This window comes from Schistocerca serialis, chromosome 1 (assembly GCF_023864345.2).
Source record: "Schistocerca serialis cubense isolate TAMUIC-IGC-003099 chromosome 1, iqSchSeri2.2, whole genome shotgun sequence".
Classification (NCBI taxonomy): Eukaryota; Metazoa; Arthropoda; class Insecta; order Orthoptera; family Acrididae; genus Schistocerca; species Schistocerca serialis.
Genome location: NC_064638.1, coordinates 905544004 through 905563241, shown reverse-complemented (window position 1 = coordinate 905563241; position 19238 = coordinate 905544004). Strand labels below are relative to the sequence as shown.

Genomic DNA, 19238 nt, shown 5'->3' with positions numbered 1-19238 from the left:
CTTCTGTAGCACCACATTTCGAAAGCTTCTATTCTCTTCTTGTCCAAACTATTTAGCATCCATGTTTCACTTCCATACGAATACTTTCAGAAATGACTTCCTGACACTTAAATCAATACTGGATGTTAACAAATTTCTCTTCTTCAGAAACGCTTTCCTTGCCATTGCCAGCCTACATTTTATATCCTCTCTACTTCAACCATCATCAGTTACTTTGCTCCCCAAATAGCAAAACTCCTTTACTACTTTAACTGTCTCATTTCCTAATTTAATTCCCTCAGCATCACCCGACTTAATTCGACTACATTCCATTATCCTTGTTTTGCTTTTGTTGATGTTCATCTTATATCCTCCTTTCAAGACACTGTCCATTCCGTTCAACTGCTCTTCCAAGTCCTTTGCTGTCTCTGATAAAATTACAATGTCATCGGCGAACTTCAAAGTTTTTATTTCTTCTCCATGGATTTTAATACCTACTCTGAAAATTACTGCTTATTTGGCATCTATTGCTTGAACTTGTCCACAGCATCTAAGAATTCAATAAGTTGATAGGTCACTTCACTGCTAGGTTGCATTTTGTGAATCATTAAGGGTGTGAGCACCACTGTTTCGTGAACAGGTCTCTTGGATGCATAGATTGATTTAAGTTTAAGCTGTATCTGACGTGATGTGCATTTTGCTTTAGCTTGGTGGCACTGGTGAACCAAATGAACCCTGCTTTTTCTTTTCTGTCTGCCACTAGCCTTACTTTCTATGAAATTTCTATGGCAGAGAACATTTTACCTTCATCAGACACTCCATGTTGCAGCACGACTCTAGATATATACTCCTAGCAGCAGTGCCTTGAATTTTATTCTCCATGTGTCTTAATTATCACACAACAGCATTTCTGTTTTAATCCTGTGTACAGCAGTCATGTATGCCATACTTCTCAAGTTAATGAACTTATTTCCCCACTTTTCATTTCATGAATTTAAGTTTTCATCTAATCAAAAAATGTTGTGTTTGCCTGTTACATAACATGGAGCACAAACTGTGGAATGAACTTTGATAATACACACACAAAATGTAATTACAGGACAACTTTAATCATAACTCACTGCATGGAGAATAACATAGAACTACCAACAATTTACTTTAAAGCATGCACAGTGATATCTATTACATAGCAGTAAAATTTGAATCTCAACAGAATGTGTGCCGTTTTGTTAGTGTACTCCTCTGAACTGATGAGGAAGGATGTCCGCACTGCTCCATGCACTCAGAGATGTTAGCTGGCAACAGAAGATAAGGGAAGAATAGAAGAAAGTGCAGAACCTCTGACTCATCATGGTATCGACAGTGGAACCGATGAACTGGAAGCTGCCACCAATGCACTGACAGCTGCTAATGCAGACTCCTGACAAGGACACAGATGACATCTGCAGTCAGCTGAAAGGCTGTCCACAGAAGCAGCAACAACAGATTCCAACATAGATGCAATGAAAGACCACAAGTCAGAAGTGAGTGGATGAAGGTGAAGAAATTCCAGCATCTGACAACAGCGAATCGGGGGACAGAGTGTGTAAGATAGACCCTTCATGCCATTCCATTGGCTAGCAGCTAAAGATGGAAATGTGTTTGACCTAAACTTCCAGAATGAATGATGGCCATGACTTGTCTCCGTTCAGAAAGGGGAGGACTGGGAGATGGCACAACTGGGGCAGACTGACTACAGTCAGTCTTTTCAAATTGAGACCTCCTAATAAAAAATAAACCAGTCAGAAAATAAAGCAGTCAGAAAAACCAAAATGACAAGTACATTTAGATTTGGCACAAACAAAGGAACTGTCTCCACACCATGTTAACACACACACACACACACACACACACACACACACACACACACACACACACACACACACACACACACACACACACACACACACAGCCTTTTCATTCATTTGTGTGATTATCCTGAGAAAGTACATGATCTTTACCTCCAGCACTATATATTATGCCAAAAATAAACATTCACTGATATTAAGTGAGCAGAAGAGACAGTGGGAGTGGGAGAAGTATGGTGATGAGAATACATACTTTGGAGAAGAGAATGGGTATCTTGCATGAAAAAGAAACTTCTAGTGACTGAAAAATACCTGTCACGACAAAGCAAAGCTTTTTATGCCTTTTAACTACAAAAGTGGATAAAAATATTCTTACCTGCCCTGAGCAAGGCCTGAGCATCTCTGGCAGCAGCAGCCTGATCAACTGAGTAATTCTCATCACGATTCCCCTGTATAAATCACAAATATATATGTATTAAAAGAAACATATGGTCTTCAGAAAGATGAAAATAAATCCCCTTTAATAACCACAATCATTTAATTGTAATTTTTGAACAAAAATTACAATATCCAACAAATAGTGACAATAATAATCATCATCATTGTCCACTTATTAAAATAAAATTTCCTTTACCTTTGGACAACATAAAATTTTAGTCCACAGCATTAGCATCAACTCACCACTTAAGAGACAAAATTGCTATCCATTATTTACATTTAGGATGCAAAATGTTTAGTACTGCTGACAAATTATAAACGTGAAAGTGACAATGCTATCTTAGCTTTCAGAACAATTAGTTCCTCTTGGGGAGGACAGGCACACGCACACATGCACAAAAATACCATTTTCTTTCACAGAATCTACTGTAGGCTTATTCTTGGACTCTCTAGCTTCATATCAATTATGCTTTTGCCCATTAATTTATTAAATATACAATATATACTGATTTATGCTGCCTGCCTCTGGCAGAAATACTCTGAATGTTTCAGTGGATGCAAATAAACTGATAATTTGTAAAGCATGGTTATACTTTTGCTATTACCATATTTCATGGCACTTTATGCATAAAACATTCTTTTGTGGACAAATGAGTTACAACTTTTTTAAACATACCACACAGAGAGATCTCATGAGCCGTTTGAAGTGTCCCGAAGTGTCACTGGCCAAATCTTGTTCAAGAGAAGTCCTGTACACTGAAAATGAAAGACTTTTTAATGATATGCCCAGAAATGGGGTTACAGATTTTTCAGTAACTGAATACAAGCATAAAAATCAGAATTAATTTTCTTTCATTATGACTATTTTTCAGTCCATATAAACATGCTGCAAACCCATCTCTCAATTTTCTATGGAACTACACAATAACATGGTGGCTACAGTTTCAGCACAACACCACTATTAACTCTGATTTCTGCATGTAAGCTTTCTACACACTTTATTGAGCACTGAATCACAGTCACCTACTCTGCTACCAGCACTTTGAACACAATTCACTTGGTGCAATTAGACACCGAGTTACTACTATGGCCTGTGCTACCATTTGGTGAATATTTATTAGGTGCTGCCTGTGACCTCTTGTCATCTGAATTCTACTATCACCAAGCCCAAATAAATTGACTTTGAATATTTTTAAATTTTGAAGTTTTCCATAAATGAATTACTGTACTAGCAAAGCAACAAAGATGAAGACTCAATAATTTTGGAGTAAAAAGATTACTCAACAAACAGTATAAGTAGTGAAACATTGCCATGCACACAAGAAAGAATGAAAATTTCTACCTATGCAGCTACAGTGTGCTACTGAACACACACTGCCTGCATGGCAATTTGGCAGGTGGGCTGCAGTTCAGGACTGTCAGGTGGGCCAGGGTGGGGTGGCATGGGTGGAGGGAGAAAGAGGGGAGAAGGGGGAGAAGGGGTTTGGAGAGATGGCTGGTGGCTCAGAGGGAAGCAGGAGGTGTACGGCAAGGAGAGGTGGCAGATACCTGGGCTATGACTGTGACATGCGGGCACCAGAGCCAGTTAGTTCATGTGGTACACAATGACATGAAAGCATGAATGGTGACTGGGTGACTGTTAGGTGGGGGGAGTGGGTGCATGTTCTGCCACTGAGTGGTCAAATCTGTTCTTTGCTGTAGTTGGGCAGTAGTCGTTCATTCTGGTGGGCAAGTGGTTGTCAGTAATGCCCATTTAAAATGCTGTGATGAGCATCAACAAAAGCAAAACAAGGATAATTGAATGTAGTCGAATTAATTGGGGTGTTGCTGAGGGAATTAGATTAGGAAATGAGACACTTAAAGTAGTAAAGGAGTTTTGCTATTTGGGGAGCAAAGTAACTGATGATGGTTGAAGTAGAGAGGATATAAAATTTAGACTGGCAATGGCAAGGAAAGCGTTTCTGAAGAAGAGGAATTTGTTAACATCGAGTATAGATTTAAGTGTCAGGAAGTCGTTTCTGAAAGTATTTGTATGGAGTGCAGCCATGTATGGAAGTGAAACATGGATGATAAATGGTTTGGACAAGAAGAGAATATAAGCTTTTGAAGTGTGGTGCTACAGAAGAATGCTGAAGATTAGATGGGCAGATCACGTAACTAATGAGGAGGTACTGAATAGAATAGGGGAGAAGAGGAGTTTATGGCACAACTTGACAGGAAGAAGGGACCAGTTGGTAGGACATGTTCTGAAGCATCAAGGGATCACAAATTTAGCATTGGAGGGCAGCGTGGAGGGTAAAAATCGTAGAGGGAGACCAAGAAATGAATACACTAAGCAGATTCAGAAGGATGTAGGTTGCACTAAGTACTGGGAGATGATGAAGCTTGCACAGGATAGAGTAGCATGGAGAGCTGCATCAAACCAGTCTCAGGACTGAAGACAACAACAACAACAACAACAACAACAACAAAATGCTGTGCAGAAATTGCAGAAAAATAGCATGGCTGCTTTCACAGGTGGACCTGTCTCTGATGTGTTATGGTAAGTCTGTGATGAAACTAGAGTAGGATGTGGGTGGGTGAGTAGCACAGGATATGCATCAGCTTCCCGGGGATATGACCATGTGCTGTGTGGCAATGGGTTGGGAGTGGGAGTGGCGTAGGGATGGACCAGTATGCTGTGTAGGTTGGTTGGGCAGCTGAACAACACTGCACAAGAAGTGGGAAGGATCAGGATAGGATGTCCATTTCCAAGCATGTTTATGTATCAAGGCCCTGGTGAAGGTCTTTATGAGACCAGTGTACCGGGCATTCCCTCAAAGGAAATGTTTATCACTGCAGATACGCAGTCTACCAGTAACCTGGCTAAATAGGAATAACATTTTTGTGTGGAAGGGGAGAGAGCTGTCAAAATGCAGCTACTGTTGGTTAGTGGGCTTGATATGGATAAAGCCTTTAGAGTGGCGGAGGTTGATGTCCAAGGTGGTGGCACATTGTGATGGGAAGCATTAGATGAAGTGGATGGGGGAGAGGGTGTTTAGGCTGAAGAGGAATGAGGATAGAGGATAGAGTGACCTTGTCCTGTGTCCAGAACATGAGAATTTCATCAATAAACATGAGACAGACAAGAGGTTTCAAAATTTGGGAGACTGAAGATTTCCTGTAGATGTCCCATAGCCACAGTAGCTGTTCTGCAGACTTTTTTATATACCTTTATACATACACCTTATATACTTTTATATATGTAATTGGCAAGGTATATAAAGAATACAGTAGTGGGTTTAGAGTCTGAAGGATGTTGGGAGAGGTAGTGCATGATAGCAGCAAGGCCACGAGCATGAGGCATGTTTATGTGTAAGGAGTTGGCATCAATAGTGATGAGTTGGGATCCAGGGGAAATAGGGTGGGGATGCTCTAGAATCAGTGGAAGAAATGGTTTGTAGATGCGAGTTGCTAGGCTATGGGCAATTGGTTGGAGGTGCTTGGTCAACATGCATTGGGAGCACAGCAACCATCTGCAATGGGACATCCAGGACTGTTGGATTTATAGATTTCAGGAAGTATGTAGAATGTGGTTGTGCAGGAGGTCTATGGAGTGAGGAGAGAGAGGGATGCAGGGAAGAGATTCTGAGAAGGGCCTAGGATTTGAGTATGGATTGGAGGTTATGTAAGATTTCTGAGATGGGATCACTATCACAGAGTGCGCAGGTGAAGGGATCAGACAGTCTGTAGAAACTTTGTCAGGTGATCACTACAATTCAAGAGAGTAGTTGAACCTTTGTCTGAAGGGAGGATGATTAAATCAAGAGCTCTCCACGTCACAAACAGCTGTTTTTTTTTCTGTTACGAGGTCTGTGTTCTTGGGAAGGGACCTAGGAAAGTATGGTGAAGTGAAGTTGGATGTAAGGAATTCTTCAAATGTGACAATGGCATGGTTAGGTTGGAGGGTCATGGTAGGATGGTAGTATGAATCTGGAGATTCCAGGTTCATTGTTGGGATTAGGTTGCTTTTGGTTGGAGGGATTGGTAGCAAAGAAGTGTTTCCACCGTAGGGATCAGAAGGAGAGTATGTCTTTGGTATGTCAAGCATCACTGAGCTTTAGTGTGGGGCACACAGTGAAGCTTTTGGATAGGACTGAAAGTTCTGTAGAATTGTGGTCCCTACTCTAGTCCTGGCACAGGCTTGTTCTATCACATCAGAGACAGGGCCACCTGTGAAAGCACACATAACATACCAGTTTAGCTGCAATCCCTCCACAGCATTTTATGTGATAATGACCAACTAGACATCCACTAGAGTAATGCCTACTGCTAAACTGTGGCCAGGAATAGAGTTGACCACCCAGGGGCAGAACACACTGCCAATCACAACATGCTGGAGTTCAACTGCTGCTTCACAAGCTGTGCCATTCAAACGGTTCCCTTCAGGACCAGGTTTTCTGAACTACACAGATAGTAGTTAACCTTTTAACACATTCTTCACCTCTGTAATCCTCTTTGCCTGAATTTCTTGTAACCCCCCACACTAGCTCCTTTTACTCAACAGTCTCCATCTGTCCTGTCATCTCTTCCCAATCCACACATCTCTGTCATAATCTTCCTGCACCACTCAAACGTATCTGCTCCAGTGGCTATGTGTGTCTTTCCAACCCCATGCACCCACTGCCTCTCCCAGCTGTCAACTAACCCTCCCCAACCCCCCTCCCATTCACCACCACCACCACCACCACCACCACCACCACCACCACAAGTTTCTTGCCATCCATATCCTGGCAAACTTTCCAATGCAAACAAACCTACTATGTATGATACTGAAGAGGAGAGAGATACACATGCCCATCTGTGACATCACTTTATCACACTTATCTACTGTGAACCACAGGTATAACTTTTTCACACCATTTTTATCGAATGAGGACCAGTAACAGCTCTGCGTCCCATATTTTTCATTGGCTACAGCAGAATGTGCTTTCAGTCAAGCAGCAGTACAAGGTCTACCTGTGCTGACCAACTGACCACACACAATGAGTGAGAGACACACATGTTGGAATAAATCTCGTCAAATACCCAACATTTGCCGGCCGGTGTGGCCGTGCAGTTCTCGGCGCTTCAGTCTGGAACCGCGTGACCACTACAGTCGCAGGTCCGAATCCTATCTAGGCATGGATGTCTCTGATGTCCTTAGGTTAGTTAGGTTTAAGTAGTTCTAAGTTCTAGGGGACTGATGACCACAGATAAGTCCCATAGTGCTCAGAGCCATTTGAACTATTTTTGAACCCAACATTTATCTCGCCACCTAATGTGTTAAACAACCGCATTGGCTGCAGCTTATGCGTAAACCTTCTGTGCCGCGATTTACACTCTTAACAACAATGCCACCCATGTCGCATACTTCTCACACAACTTACAGAGGAGCCTACACTCTACTCATGTCAGAATCAGCAGCCACAAGTAAGATGTAAGCAATCCCAGCAGTCAGCTGCATATCTGTGGAACCACCTCCCTTTTGGCAACAAAGCTCAATGCCTTGGTTTGCTCAACTGGAGAGAGAGTTTGTGATGATGCATGTCACCGCTGATGAGATGAAGTACAGCTACACCATTGCAGCACTAAATCAAGAGATGCCCAGCAAAGTATGTGATATCCTAGCTGCGCCCCCAGCCACAGAACAGTATGCAACAATTAAAAGTGCATTTATCAAATGCTTGTCTGTCACAGTCACAGATGATGAGACTTTAGGAGAAATTGCTGTGCACAGCAGAGCTTGGCGATCACATGCTGTCACCACTGTTATGCTGTCTACTCACTTTGGGAAATAGTGCAGTCATTGATGACAATAAGTAGCACCTGGATGTCACGCCTGTCCAAGGATGCACAAAACTACCACAGAAACATTTGCATTGTCACAGACGACCCGGATCACCAACATCGATTTGAATGGTAATTCATAGTCACTGATGTAGTGCATCTGACATTAGGAGCAGACTATGTCACACTTTGGACTACATTCAGATCTCTGGCACCACCTCCTCCTGGATAACAACAACCAACCTAAACAGCTACTGTCGATTTCATCACAGTGACTGTGTTGGAATATGAACAGTAACAGGTGATTCACCGTGTATTGCACCCCTTGGTAATATCTAGAGATTATTTGAGAGACACTCAAGGTTGCACCAGTACAAAACAATATCGTGCACCACATATTAACAGCTCCTTGTCCACTGATCGACGCACAACTACGTTATTTGAAACTGGATAAATGTAAAGCAGCAAGACAGGAGTTTACCTTCATGTTGGCACAGGGAATCTGAACTATTGAGTAGCAGCTGGTCTTTTCCTCTCCATGTTGTGCCAAAGAAAACTAATGGGTGGCACCCCTGTGGCAATTATTAGCTCAACGAATGGGCTATTCCTGATCACTTCTCTGTGCCCCACATCAAAAACTTTGCATACAACATATATGGTATATGCATCTTCTCTACTTTAGATCTTGTGTTGGGTTACTATTAAATACCAGTTGCGCCAGAGGACATCCCAAAACAGTCCATTTGGACTTTTTGAATTTACCAGGATGTATTTGGGCTATGCAACGCTGCCCTAATTTTTCAAAAGTTCATGGACAAAGTGATGTGTGATCTTAATTTCTATTTCATCTATATCAACAATTCATCTATATCAACAATGCTTTAGTGATATCCAGATCAGAGAGAGCACCTAGATCATTTACACCAGCTTTTCAAATATCTCCGCGCACACTGTTTATAAAACCGGTGAAGTGCATTTTTGGCACACCAGAGGTGCAGTTCCTGGGCCACACAATCAACACCCAGGGAACGCTGTCTCCACAAGAGAGGGTTAAGGCAATTTTTAATTACCCATTGCTGATAATACATTAGTTATATCGATTTCTGGGTGTCACAAACATTTATAGGCATTTTGTTTGTAACCATACCTTATTGGTGGCACCATTAAACGAGTACCTACGAGAGAAGCATAAACCTCGTGAAGAAGATAAGTGAAGTGAAATGAAGAAATGGTAGAGGCTTTGCGAAACTGAAATCTGCTACTGCAGACAACAATGCTGGCTCACCCAGCTTCATAAGTACCTCTCTCACTTATGGTCAATGCCTCTGTAACAGCAGACAGTGCCATGTTGCAACAGATGAACCAGTGCTGGCAACCATTAGCATTTTTCAGCAAGAAATTTTCAGTATGACCGGGAGCAGTATGCTGTGTATGCTGCTGCTTAGAAATTCCAGTACATGCTTGAGAGGCAACAATTCACTCTGGTTACAGACCACAAACCTCTAATGTATGCATTTCAACAAAAACCTGACAAAGCCTCACCCCACCAGCTTGGCCATTTACATTTCATTGGGCAGTTTACAACCAACATTGTACATGACAACGTTGAGACGAATACGGCGGCTGACCATCAGGAAATCAAGAGGTCGTAAGTGCGGTGAATCATGAATCTCTCGCAACAGCACAACAGCCTGATGCAGAGTTGCGAGAGATTTTGGCAGAACCCACTGGTCTACAGCTCTGGCATCTCCCGCTGCCAGCATCACACTCCTGAGTATACTGCTATGTATCACCATCAGGAGCAAGTTCTTTTGTGGGAAAACGTTTCCGCCAGCAAGCTATTGTGCGGTCACACCCAGGAGTCCACGGAACCACCAAGTTGGTCAAACAAACTTTTGTGTGCCACAGGTGGAGCCACTGTTTTTGTGTTCCATACACGAAACACTGGATCAAGGTAGACAATGTGAATCACATCTGTTCAAGGCCCTCACTTGGCTTCTAGGAGCAAAGAGGATTAGAACCACAGCATACCACCCAGCAGCAAATGGATGTGGGGAATGACTGCATCTAGAGGTAAGGGCATTCTTACATTTTCACAACATTGGACCGAGTCACTACCTATCACTCTGCTGGGCATCTGTGCAGCTATAAAAGAGGATGTGAGAGCTATGCTAGCCGAGATGGTATATGGAAAAACAATCCATCTGCCTTGTGATTTTTGACAGTACTCCTAGTGATGTGCTTGAGGTCTCAGATTTTGTTAAACTGCAGTCACACACAAGGCAAATGCACTCTGTGGTACCGAGAGAACAACAGTCATCATTCATTTGTATTCCACGAATTGCTAAGATACAAACACGTTTTTGTTTGGCACGACGCCTTGCACGAACCACTACAGCCACCTTATGAGGGACCCTACAATGTGCTAAAGAGGGGGCAACAAACAATTTAAGGTGGACATTGGTGATAATCTGACAATTTCAACTGACACACTAAAGCCCGCTTATGGCACTACCTCCACCAGCTGGGACAAGGCAATAGGAAGTCAATACAGTTACATCAGCACACCTCATCCCACACCTGAGCCCAAGTGCCACACAGCCGAGGTTAACTGATGATGCTGGTGATGCTGCAAGAAGCAACAACTGCGAGCAATGCAAAGTGAATGGTTACATGGTCAGGGCATTGTGAGCAATTCAATCAATGATATCATTGACATTGGGGGGGGGGGGGGGGGGGGGCAAATCATCTTGTGATAGTGAAAACTTATCTAGCTGCAAAGTGTCATTTGTCAAAGTTTACGAGACATTATGTAGTCAAGGCATGTTCAGATAGTGTGTTTATATAGTCATAGAGTTGTTTACTCTGTTTCCATGGTTGTTATATATAACCACACATTTTTTTATGCATTCCCTCTGTAGTTGCCCTTTGTAAATGTTGGAATACAGTTACTTTTCTCTTACATTAACTGAGAGAACTAATAATAAAGTAAAAGCAGAGAGGAGGAGGATGAGTATAAAGCACATGTGGATAATCAAGTACAGCAATTTTTCAAGATTTTATTCAGAATTACTTACCAAACATCTGCTTCTTTCTATATAATTACTGAAAATTTTTTTGTTTCTACAAAACTGGTTATTAATTATGAATAATTAATTACAGTTGAACTTACTGAATTCATACGCCTGACGAACTGTAAGAATCTCATGGTTTGAGAGGGTGCAGAGAACTTCAATAAGACATTCTTCATCTGTTCCTAGTCCACAAATAGCATCATGTATCTCTTTAGCATAGAACTGTGGTATGGGTGTCATTAATGATATAATGAGGTCTTCAAACCTGCCACTCAGCTCACTCTTTAAGTCTGAAATCAGGTCCTAAAAAAGGTGCAGAAGCATGCCACTATGTGTTACTATTCTTCACGTGCATCTGTTTATATTTTAATATATTTTTTTCATAGACAAAACTGACATACTTTCCCGTATAATGTCTTGAATTCTCTAGCTATATCAAGACGCTGTATATTAGTTCTGTAGCAAAGAACATTTATAATGGCCTTTTCATCAGTGCCAAATCCCTTCATTGCCTTACGAAGCACTTCAGCATCATTACGTGGATCAAATGGCTGTGCTGGCCTCAGCGTTGGTGTACCCTGTACAAAAGAAAAAAGAGCATGTTAGTTTTTTATGCAGATTATGCTAAATAATGCTTCGCAAAGAAACCATATTTGATAAAACCTGATTACAATAATAAATATACGAGGATAATCCCAAAAGTAAGGTCTCCTATTTTATAAGTACATAGATCTGTTTATTTCTATAATGGTAAACATCAGTTTACAACTTTAACATTTAGCTATTTTTCGACATAATCACCATTTCTGTATAAGCATTTTTGTAGACGTTGTGGCAGTTTTGTATGCCCTTGTTATACCAGATCTCAGTGGCTCAAAGGTGTTTAACATATATCAGAAAAAGCGTAAATGGTGTATACCTGTAAAGTTATGAGTGATAATAGGTAGCAAATTGATTTTACTTTGTTGATTTTACTTCATTTTTTAATAATCACAGCTATCCAGGAGCAGAGGCAGTCAGTGATCATACACCAGTCTCAGTAAAATATTTAAGATTTACCAGGAACCAAAATACTAGTACAAAAAGATGAAATACTGAAAAAAAAGAACTAGCAACAAAAAGAGAATATGTTACAAGGAAAAACATTCTAGTCAACAGCAGTAACACAGTAATGACACCATGAAATAAAGTAAAAGAAACTAACACAAACTGCAGACGAGATACTGGGAAAAAATTGAAGAGAGAAAACCATGGATACAGGTAATACAATAAACTTCCTTCGACAAAGGAATAAATACAGGTAAAGAAATAATACGTTAAGAAAGATACGGAATCAAAGATTGTGATGCAAAAATGCAGAGAAGCTAAGGAACAGTGGGGACAAATGATATGTAGGGATAGACAAACATATGAAAATGTAATAAAGATAAATAAATTACAATCTGAGACAATGACAAAATCATTACATAAAGACAGAAACAAATATTACTAACTGCAGATGAAACAGCCAACAGATGGAAAGAAAAATGAGATTTCTTTAAGGATGCAAAATACAGATAAGCAAGAAAAATGAAGTCCTGATGAGTCTCTTCCAGATGATTTAGTAGAAAGTCATACTTTTGTATAAAAATCTGGATACAGCAGACTGTCCCAACTACATAATTTATGACAATGGGTTTTTAGATCAGTAGATTTATTGTTTAGCAGGTATTCCTAAATAGTCCATCTATGCATGAAAAGTTAGAAATTGTAAACAGCTTTCAGTATTTAGATTGAATTGTCTTCAGGTAGTAAGATGCTTTGAAAGATCAGTAACAGAATATAAAAAAGCTTCCAAATTTTATAGCACAGTAAGACATCTAATGTGAATCCTTGCTACAGGCTGAAAAGATCCATCTGCAAAATAAAGAAAATAAGAAATATAAAATTGTCTCTAAGCAACAGAAATCAAGTTCCTTTATTCTTTTAATTCTTCTGGATTTCCCAGTGAGCCATTGACATCTTGAAGTGGTGAGTGCCCTGCCAGATAGTGTCAGCCATGGAGAACACTTTGACAATGTGTCTCAGTCTTTATCAGCTGCTACCAAACACTGCTAGTCTAGTGTAATGGGTCCAATATTTATACCTACTGCCTACCATTTCCATGGTCATTTCTTGGCTCTCTGCGTGTGGTCTGTTCCCACAAGTGATTTCCTGAGATAAAATGCAACTGGTGCTCTCCATGGGATATGTTCCTCATGCCCACAGTTTCAGATAATCTTTTTGTTCAGTTTTGTTGCTGCAACCCTTTCTTTTTTTGGCAACTCCAGCACAGGATCCCAAGGTTTGCCGAGTTGGTACCAGCTGTCACCATTCATGAGGTTTTCCACCACCTTTATCTCCTTTGACTATCCCACTGTCTGGTGGTTCGTGCTGGAACTTCTTTAAGTTCTGGATAGTGCTCAGCAATGGCTGATTTATTTACCTGTCTCAGCCAGGTGTGCCTTGAACATTCTTGATATCTGATCTCCACTATCCTAATTGTTTGACCAATGTACAACATGCCACATCAGGAAAGTATGTTATAAATTTCTGATTTTCAGAAATGGTCATATTTATGTTTCCCAGTAGACTTGTCTTGGTAGGTGGACAGAACAACCAAGTGATGTTATGCTTCTTTAGAATCCCATTGATCTTTGCAAAAATAAACCCCCATAGGGCAGGTATGCCATACTCTTTGCTTCAGCTTGCTCTTCTCTACCATTGGCATGATGGATCATTTAAAGCCCTCTGAAATCTGCCAAACCATTTATCTACTTTTGCAGAAGGCTGAGCAGGTGCTGTAGCTGGGTGATGGCAGCTGTTTGTGTGTGTTGGTGTGCTATAACTGCTGTGACCAAACTACTCTCACCTGCTCTCCTTTTGACCAGTACATCCTGAAACAGCAGCTGACCATCCTTTCCCAGTTATATGGTGAACTTAATAATTGGCTGGCACGAGTTAAGATGTTCCAAAAACTATTACCCTTTCCCTATCATGCAGCCAGATCACAAAGGCATCATCCACATACCTGAAGAAGCGTATGGGTTTGTATATAACCATCTCTAATACCTTCTCCTGAAGTTTTTCCATGAAGATATTGGCAACCACTAGACAGGGCTACCCAAAGCCACTCGTGTGTGTAATATTGGCCCCAAAGATGAAATAAGTTGAAGTCAGTAGAGGTCTTAACAGGTCCATTGGTGCACTGCCTAATTTCTATGCAATCCATTCCAGTGAGTTTTTCTAGCAGTACCATGGAAAACAGGGAGCCCACATCAAAATTATGTTGCATGAAGTCGTTAGTGGTTACTACACATCTCCACGTATGGCCACAACAATTTCTTAAAATACTTAGCTGCTGGGTACACTGACATGCCAGTGTTGCTGATGACTGGGTGTAGTGGCACATCTGCTTTGTGTACTTTGGCAGCCCATTCAGTCTACGCTGAATTGTGGCTCTAGAATGTAATTAATTGATGACCTTGTCAGGCATGCCCATTGCCTTCATAAAGAGTCGTGGTCTTGTTCACTCTGTCCATAGGGTCATATTCGAAATGTATGTATGCTGTGTCCTCCGTACAATGATTAACTTTAACATAATAGGTCTGCTGCATAACTACTGGAGTTCCCTTTGTCTGCTGACAAAACCATGCTGCTGATTCTGTCATCCCTGAGTTTGAGTGCCAGCCTCCCATCAATGGAAATGTTCAATTTTGGATGTTCCATTCTTTGTTATCATCCTGCAGGTCTCCTGGCAAATTTCTCGTGACGTATTTGGTGGAAGTGTGTTAATTACGTGGTCCACTGTGCTGATGAAACCTGAAATAGGCACATTTCTAGGAGCAGTTGTGAAGTTAAGATCTCCACAGAGTACATTCAATGTGGTTTCATCAAATTGGTTGCTACTTTGTTTAATCATTATACAAGTATCCTTTATCTGCTGCCCTTTCTTATATATATTGTCAGACTTCGCAGACTAGCACACTGAGGCATTCTTCCATGTGCACTCTGCTAGGGCTCAAGAGGCACTGTCTACCAAGTCCCAATCTTTACCTGTCAGGGAGGCCACCATGTGCAGGTGACAGTTTAAAACTCCCTGGTCACCACATCTAGCCTCTGGTGCACACCTCTAGTTCTTTCCTGAGCCACATGCAACATGAGGTGATCAGGGAGCTTTTACATCTTCACATGTACAAAATGGCCTCCTTGGCACATAAAGACAGGACTGGGTACAGTGTTCTTCGTTTAGCAGATTGGGCAAGGAAGAATGCCTCAGTGTGCCTGTCTGTGAAGTTTGATCATACAAGTACCTCCAAAATAAAACACTTCCAGTGTAAAGAGCTGGCACAAACTGCAGGATGACACCTGCAGCAGCAGTGTTTTGCCAGCAGACAAAGGGAACTCCATATCTGTTACGCACCACACTGATTATGAAAAACTTCATTAACTTCTGGAGTGCCCACCACACAAACTTCTGGAATGTTACCATAGGGATAGAGTTGACAAGACACGGGCTCTTTAAGGCAACAAAGACACGGGACGGCCGGAAGTACAGACAGACGGGACGGCCGAAAGTACAGACAGACGGGACGGCCGAAAGTACAGACAGACGGGACGGCCGAAAGTACAGACAGACGGGCCGGCCGAAAGTACAGACAGACGGGCCGGCCGAAAGTACAGACAGACGGGCCGGCCGAAAGTACAGACAGACGGGCCGGCCGAAAGTACAGACAGACGGGCCGGCCGAAAGTACAGACAGACGGGCCGGCCGAAAGTACAGACAGACGGGCCGGCCGAAAGTACAGACAGACGGGCCGGCCGAAAGTACAGACAGACGGGCCGGCCGAAAGTACAGACAGACGGGCCGGCCGAAAGTACAGACAGACGGGCCGGCCGAAAGTACAGACAGACGGGCCGGCCGAAAGTACAGACAGACGGGCCGGCCGAAAGTACAGACAGACGGGCCGGCCGAAAGTACAGACAGACGGGCCGGCCGAAAGTACAGACAGACGGGCCGGCCGAAAGTACAGACAGACGGGCCGGCCGAAAGTACAGACAGACGGGACGGCCGAAAGTACAGACAGACGGGACGGCCGAAAGTACAGACAGACGGGACGGCCGAAAGTACAGACAGACGGGACGGCCGAAAGTACAGACAGACGGGACGGCCGAAAGTACAGACAGACGGGACGGCCGAAAGTACAGACAGACGGGACGGCCGAAAGTACAGACAGACGGGACGGCCGAAAGTACAGACAGACGGGACGGCCGAAAGTACAGACAGACGGGACGGCCGAAAGTACAGACAGACGGGACGGCCGAAAGTACAGACAGACGGGACGGCCGAAAGTACAGACAGACGGGACGGCCGAAAGTACAGACAGACGGGACGGCCGAAAGTACAGACAGACGGGACGGCCGAAAGTACAGACAGACGGGACGGCCGAAAGTACAGACAGACGGGACGGCCGAAAGTACAGACAGACGGGACGGCCGAAAGTACAGACAGACGGGACGGCCGAAAGTACAGACAGACGGGACGGCCGAAAGTACAGACAGACGGGACGGCCGAAAGTACAGACAGACGGGACGGCCGAAAGTACAGACAGACGGGACGGCCGAAAGTACAGACAGACGGGACGGCCGAAAGTACAGACAGACGGGACGGCCGAAAGTACAGACAGACGGGACGGCCGAAAGTACAGACAGACGGGACGGCCGAAAGTACAGACAGACGGGACGGCCGAAAGTACAGACAGACGGGACGGCCGAAAGTACAGACAGACGGGACGGCCGAAAGTACAGACAGACGGGACGGCCGAAAGTACAGACAGACGGGACGGCCGAAAGTACAGACAGACGGGACGGCCGAAAGTACAGACAGACGGGACGGCCGAAAGTACAGACAGACGGGACGGCCGAAAGTACAGACAGACGGGACGGCCGAAAGTACAGACAGACGGGACGGCCGAAAGTACAGACAGACGGGACGGCCGAAAGTACAGACAGACGGGACGGCCGAAAGTACAGACAGACGGGACGGCCGAAAGTACAGACAGACGGGACGGCCGAAAGTACAGACAGACGGGACGGCCGAAAGTACAGACAGACGGGACGGCCGAAAGTACAGACAGACGGGACGGCCGAAAGTACAGACAGACGGGACGGCCGAAAGTACAGACAGACGGGACGGCCGAAAGTACAGACAGACGGGACGGCCGAAAGTACAGACAGACGGGACGGCCGAAAGTACAGACAGACGGGACGGCCGAAAGTACAGACAGACGGGACGGCCGAAAGTACAGACAGACGGGACGGCCGAAAGTACAGACAGACGGGACGGCCGAAAGTACAGACAGACGGGACGGCCGAAAGTACAGACAGACGGGACGGCCGAAAGTACAGACAGACGGGACGGCCGAAAGTACAGACAGACGGGACGGCCGAAAGTACAGACAGACGGGACGGCCGAAAGTACAGACAGACGGGACGGCCGAAAGTACAGACAGACGGGACGGCCGAAAGTACAGACAGACGGGACGGCCGAAAGTACAGACAGACGGGACGGCCGAAAGTACAGACAGACGGGACGGCCGAAAGTACAGACAGACGGGACGGCCGAAAGTACAGACAGACGGGACGGCCGAAAGTACAGACAGACGGGACGGCCGAAAGTACAGACAGACGGGACGGCCGAAAGTACAGACAGACGGGACGGCCGAAAGTACAGACAGACGGGACGGCCGAAAGTACAGACAGACGGGACGGCCGAAAGTACAGACAGACGGGACGGCCGAAAGTACAGACAGACGGGACGGCCGAAAGTACAGACAGACGGGACGGCCGAAAGTACAGACAGACGGGACGGCCGAAAGTACAGACAGACGGGACGGCCGAAAGTACAGACAGACGGGACGGCCGAAAGTACAGACAGACGGGACGGCCGAAAGTACAGACAGACGGGACGGCCGAAAGTACAGACAGACGGGACGGCCGAAAGTACAGACAGACGGGACGGCCGAAAGTACAGACAGACGGGACGGCCGAAAGTACAGACAGACGGGACGGCCGAAAGTACAGACAGACGGGACGGCCGAAAGTACAGACAGACGGGACGGCCGAAAGTACAGACAGACGGGACGGCCGAAAGTACAGACAGACGGGACGGCCGAAAGTACAGACAGACGGGACGGCCGAAAGTACAGACAGACGGGACGGCCGAAAGTACAGACAGACGGGACGGCCGAAAGTACAGACAGACGGGACGGCCGAAAGTACAGACAGACGGGACGGCCGAAAGTACAGACAGACGGGACGGCCGAAAGTACAGACAGACGGGACGGCCGAAAGTACAGACAGACGGGACGGCCGAAAGTACAGACAGACGGGACGGCCGAAAGTACAGACAGACGGGACGGCCGAAAGTACAGACAGACGGGACGGCCGAAAGTACAGACAGACGGGACGGCCGAAAGTACAGACAGACGGGACGGCCGAAAGTACAGACAGACGGGACGGCCGAAAGTACAGACAGACGGGACGGCCGAAAGTACAGACAGACGGGACGGCCGAAAGTACAGACAGACGGGACGGCCGAAAGTACAGACAGACGGGACGGCCGAAAGTACAGACAGACGGGACGGCCGAAAGTACAGACAGACGGGACGGCCGAAAGTACAGACAGACGGGACGGCCGAAAGTACAGACAGACGGGACGGCCGAAAGTACAGACAGACGGGACGGCCGAAAGTACAGACAGACGGGACGGCCGAAAGTACAGACAGACGGGACGGCCGAAAGTACAGACAGACGGGACGGCCGAAAGTACAGACAGACGGGACGGCCGAAAGTACAGACAGACGGGACGGCCGAAAGTACAGACAGACGGGACGGCCGAAAGTACAGACAGACGGGACGGCCGAAAGTACAGACAGACGGGACGGCCGAAAGTACAGACAGACGGGACGGCCGAAAGTACAGACAGACGGGACGGCCGAAAGTACAGACAGACGGGACGGCCGAAAGTACAGACAGACGGGACGGCCGAAAGTACAGACAGCCGGGACGGCCG

The 19238-nt window shown here is 44.8% G+C and overlaps 1 protein-coding gene across 4 annotated transcripts in view; it reads right to left on the bottom strand.

Moving 5' to 3' along the window:
• Positions 1-19238, bottom strand: part of LOC126411781 (annexin B9-like) — a 140536-nt gene that overhangs the window by 24212 nt on the left and 97086 nt on the right. For all 4 annotated transcript variants that reach the window (XM_050081393.1, XM_050081392.1, XM_050081390.1 and 1 more), the window contains exons 4-7: positions 11548-11724; positions 11245-11449; positions 2941-3020; positions 2203-2275 (exon numbers count right to left, since the gene is read on the bottom strand). In XM_050081393.1, the coding sequence (XP_049937350.1) occupies positions 2203-2275; positions 2941-3020; positions 11245-11449; positions 11548-11724 (535 nt within the window). The remainder of the gene's footprint in view (positions 1-2202; positions 2276-2940; positions 3021-11244; positions 11450-11547; positions 11725-19238) is intronic.